Below are 5,151 nucleotides of genomic sequence, written 5' to 3'. Positions count from 1 at the left end.
CTTCCAAAGTGATCACCAATATTGCGTATTAAATTAACAAACTTTCTCATTTTTTCCCTTCATAGAGTATGTCAGCCTAATTTGAATTCCAATATCGTCATAGTAATTTGCTTGAACTTGGCGAACAAGTATTTTTCAGTTATGCTGTTTATGATTAAACTATGTGGTGTTTTATTATTGTGTATAGACACACACACACACACACACACACACACACACACACACACACACACACACACACACACCAAATATAATTTTAACGTGGCACTTCAGATTACGTGTCCTAGATATTGTTCCGTAATTGAGTGTATAAAATATGATCCTTTAGAAATAAAAAAAAAATATTGCCTCCGTGTCTTCGAAATATAAGTTTCTTTTCTCTTTTACCTGAGGAATTGGTATTGAATATGAGTATGTGTTTTGTCTGTATATTGAGAGTTGTATAGAACAGCCTTCATACATATTTGCATGCTTGGTTTTAAAGGGTATTTTTATTTGTGTGCTAGTCTCCGATTGCTAGAGAAAGAGATATAGTATGCCACTAAAGCTCTGTACTCTACGTTTAGTAGATACTTAGCGATCGACATCATTATAAAGGAGAATAATTGACATTTCATACAGGGTTGTTAATGAAAGAAGGAAACAGAAAGGTTGATTCTTACTTACTTGTTATATAATACTATATCAGGAAGCCATATATGTTCAGATGGGACGTGTAGAGTCTGAACACCTCCATAGTCATCAGGATTCCACACCAATTTATAATCCTTCCATTCCTGCAAAGAAGATAAAGAAATTAACGGGTTTTTATTTGTAAATTACGATATCTTTTTGAACTCTCTCTCTCTCTCTTCTCTCTCTCTCTCGTCTCTCTCTCTTCTCCTCTCTCTCTCTCTCTCCTCTCTCTCTCTTTCTCTCTCGTCTCTCTCTCTCCAAAAACTCGATAAAGGCCGTTTTTTTTGTCATCATTTAGAGCTCCTGATTATGCAAACTGAAAGTGATAATTTAGGAGTTTGTACTTGAATACTAGAAATATCACTTTGCAGAAGTAAATATGTAATTAACAAGATTTGTTGTAGGCAAATTGAAGGAATGCGAATGTGGTTGCTATAGCCGTTATTTTTCATTGCATAAAGAGCAAATAACTCTAGATGCCTTCTCTTGTGCTAAGAGAATAAATCATTATGTACAATAACGCCACTGCACTAAGGTTTAGCAGAATTTTTTTTTTAGTTATTGTCATATTGCTATTATGTACACTAAACTTTGCCTTAATCCTATTTCTGTCTCTTGTATTTAAGTTTTATTTTTATTGCGGGTAGTACGTCGAATACATTTACATTAATTACCGAGTTTTTGTTGCCTTACTGAGTAGCCTTCGAAATATATTGTTTCAGTTTTCTGTGTACGAATAAGTAAGCATTGTCATGCTTGTCTCTGAATTTCTTTTTACATTGTTCTTGTTATCATTTGTAATGCCTTTTTGCATACGATACTGAAAAAATGCATAATTTAACAAATAATCGCAGTTATTACACAATGATTGTTAATATAAAGTAGTTTGACATCAAATTTATCTGCATCATATGACTGAGACACAAAGAGCACAGTGGTCCTTTTTATGAAATAAAGATTCACTCGTTCTAAATTAGACTGTGACTCTTATGCTGTCAGGTATAAATTTTCCTAGAAACGCATCAGAGCTTTAGAACAAGTTATATACGGTAATTGTCGTATAATCATGAGTATTTTAAATCTTTGGTTTTATTTCTTATCATCAAGGAGCCGATATTTATTAAAAATCTTTGTTTGATAATTGTATTAAAGCATTTTTCAACTGAATTACTTAGCTAGTCGTTGTTAAACCCCTTGGTCAGAACATTTCCACCCAGTACCCACATCTCTTGTGTGGCATATTAAATCTCTTATTCCTTAAAGATTTGAAATAGCCGTAGGACATAACTTACCTTGGTCTCAGAATCATTTTTACTCAAAAGTAGACACTGTCCCATCTACTTTTTTACTCCTTGTTTTACTTTTATTCTAAGTCGGAAATGACCCTTAATTACTTGTCTCTACCCTATTTCAAAAATACCCTGCTAATTGCCTTTCTGTTAGTTACATATGTCCCATACAGTTTTTTTTCTCTGAATTCAAATTTACCAAGTAACTGGTAACAAACACTCGATCCACACACCATCTTTTATGTCTAAACCTACACAGTCTTCACCTATCAATCCTTTGTGATCTGTCGTATTTGCTCAGTCAGTTCTTACCCTTGCTGATATCACTTTCACCTTAATATATAAGTTATTTCTACCTCACCTGTTTTGTAGCAAAGATTTCGTTATAAATTCCATCAGCTCCTGGTGCTTCAGTTCTGCAGTGCCATGATTGTTCTCCTTATAGCCTCTAGTCACTTCAGCAAGCGTTTCTAGATTGTCATTCAACCTTTCCACACTGCTATCATTCAGCTTAGCCGCTCATTCCATCAGTGAAGGACTCCATTCAGTCTAGATATCTTTCTATTTGGATCTTGCACTCTTTAATCCGGGTGTTCTTTAACCTTTCGTAATTGAAAACCTTATAGAGAGACATCTTATTCTTCAAAAAATTCTAGCTTACCTTCTCCACTCTTTTTCAGTTACTTGTCTTTTCCCTCTCATTTTAATGTCAACTACCTTGTCCACATTCCTCTATGCCTGTACGAGACTTCTTTCATGCAATTACACTCGTCATTTACAGTTTTAATTCCTTGTACTTAACATCCTTTACCCAAAAATTGCTTGCTCTCCCTGTGATTTCATTGTGAAATTGTACAAATTCCCCATTTATTCCTTCCACCTCAGAGTCGCCAACTTTATCCCCTATGTCGTATGTTTTTCTGGGCATGCTGCTCTCACTTTCATCATATCAACTGAGTTGGCTCAGTTACTTTTACATTAAGTATTCACTCTTTCATTTCCTACATATGATGTATATCTATCTTAACTTTTTTTACAACCAAATACTGATTAGATAACCTCCAGCCATTTTTTCCCTCGCTCTATCACTCACATATTTACCTTTTCCTAAGTATACTCGAGATTATTTTTCTTTGGAAATCATGTTCCGAACAGTCAAACCTATTTCCAAGCATACTTCAACAACACTGTTTCCATTCTCATTTATTTGAAGGAATTCCATATGTGCCAAAAATTCTGTCTCTTTCTCTGTCAGTGACCTGTTCCTATCTTATATTTTTTAAATCCAATCAGGCCAGTTTCACACGCGTACGTGCCCTAGGGCATTCAATTCTGTGTCATTCTTTTTCATTCATGGGCCATATACTCTGACTAAACCAAGATATATATATATATATGAATTTATGTTATATATATATATATATATATATATAATATATATATATATATATATATATATATATATATATATATATATATATATATATATATATATATATATATTGTGTGTGTGTGAGATAATACGTCGTGTGTATATTTTAGATATAATCGATGTTGTCGTTTACTCTATGAAATGAGGCAAGCATTTGATACAAAGAATTTTCGTTCTGCTTTTCAGCTCTTGTTGAATATTTCCATTTTGTTTTACCTCGGCCGTCTATGACCTGCAGTATTTCCTAAGTGGCATGAACTATCTTAGTTAAAAAGGAAGGCGAGTTCTCTTGCAGTCGCCTCATCTGAGCTTAGCCAGATGTAAGTGACTTTTTTTTATGTATCTTTAATTCAGTTTCTACAGTATTGCTAAATAGAAAGGATAATGCAATGTTGCAAAGTAGAAATTAATACTATGTGTTGAGTTGTGTGCATTCCTTGGTTTTCAAGATAAATCAGGTAAACTGAAAAAGATTTGTTTATATAGTAAACCGTGTTATGATGTTTGCTCTTCTCCGGGAATTAATATATTTGAAACATGTCTTAGTGTTCAAAATTTTATGTTTTGGTCGCCCCCCCCCCCCTCCTCTCTCTCTCTCTCTCTCTTCAGTAGTGATCAGTTACTGTTTCCTGAGGCATCTGTAACGCTATATTCCTTAATAGTGGGGATTTCGATGGGGAAGGAGGATTATAATTCCATTAGGCTAATAATTATTGCTGAATGATGAAGAGGAGCCCTGGTCGATGATTGTTTGATAATTGTGGCAGACGATTCTAGTGATGTGTAACTAGCTGCTGCTGCTCCATCCTAGACCTTGTATTGGAAGGCTTAATTAGGAAGATTGTAAAAGGAAGAAGGGAGGTCAAGGAGGGGTTTCCAGCGTTAATTCCAGCCGCAAAGACTTCAGTCGGAGGCTCTCTCTTTTAGTACCCTTAAATCTTATTATCTGTTCACAGAGTGCATGTTTTTCATCTTAATCGGTCCGTTACGTATCTCTTAGTATTTACGAAACTTTAATTTTGGGTGATGATACTTGGAAGAAATATAAGATTTTAGTCAAAACAAACTAATGTAGTTAATTGGCTGGAATATTTTACGTCTGGAAATCTGACTTGGCACCGGGTCATTGTCTGTGATCCGAAGTCGCAGATTTAGAACGCCAATTATAACGGCTTTTATATTTACCTTACTTTATTGAAGCACTGCGTGTATCTCACTGTTGTCGAATAGTATATTATTACATATGAGTAAGATGTATTAACCTTTTACTTTTGAGGTTCCAAATGCGTGATATTATTTCGAGTATTAAAATTTCTATTAATGATAATAATAACAACAATACTTTTGCCAAAAAATTCACAATCTCGTGAAAGCGATATGTGTAATATAAATGTACAGTATAGTAAACTGTATTATTATGTAAAAGACAACAGCAAAGACTTTGTAACACCTGAACGGTGTTCCTCATGAGTGTTTACGTTAAAATACAAAGCGAGACGCTGCGAGAGGGCAGTTTTCAAAGGAAGAGTTTAAAAAAGGGGTGGGTGAGATAACCCTTGTCGGAAGTACTGGTTCGGGTGCTGTTAGGTGATTCTGAATTTACCCGACAGTTGCAACATTGCAAATCTGATGAAGGAGATTAGGTAGCTCAACTGCTGATTGAATTCGGAATCACCTAACAACACCCGAACCAGTAGTTCCATGATGGGTTTTATCTACCCTCCCCGCCCTCCAGTTTTAAAACTCGTCATAGAA

At 34.8% G+C, this 5,151-nt stretch overlaps 1 protein-coding gene across 1 annotated transcript in view; it reads right to left on the bottom strand.

Annotated features, from left to right (window-relative positions):
• The window catches only part of LOC135201373 (acetylcholine receptor subunit alpha-like 1), a 462,242-nt gene that overhangs the window by 47,054 nt on the left and 410,037 nt on the right, over positions 1 to 5,151 (bottom strand). The window contains exon 3 of the mRNA XM_064230221.1: positions 667 to 776. Within this exon, the coding sequence (XP_064086291.1) occupies positions 667 to 776 (110 nt within the window). The remainder of the gene's footprint in view (positions 1 to 666; positions 777 to 5,151) is intronic.

Source organism: Macrobrachium nipponense, chromosome 28 (genome assembly GCF_015104395.2).
Source record: "Macrobrachium nipponense isolate FS-2020 chromosome 28, ASM1510439v2, whole genome shotgun sequence".
Classification (NCBI taxonomy): Eukaryota; Metazoa; Arthropoda; class Malacostraca; order Decapoda; family Palaemonidae; genus Macrobrachium; species Macrobrachium nipponense.
This window is presented reverse-complemented; position numbering and strand designations above follow the sequence as displayed.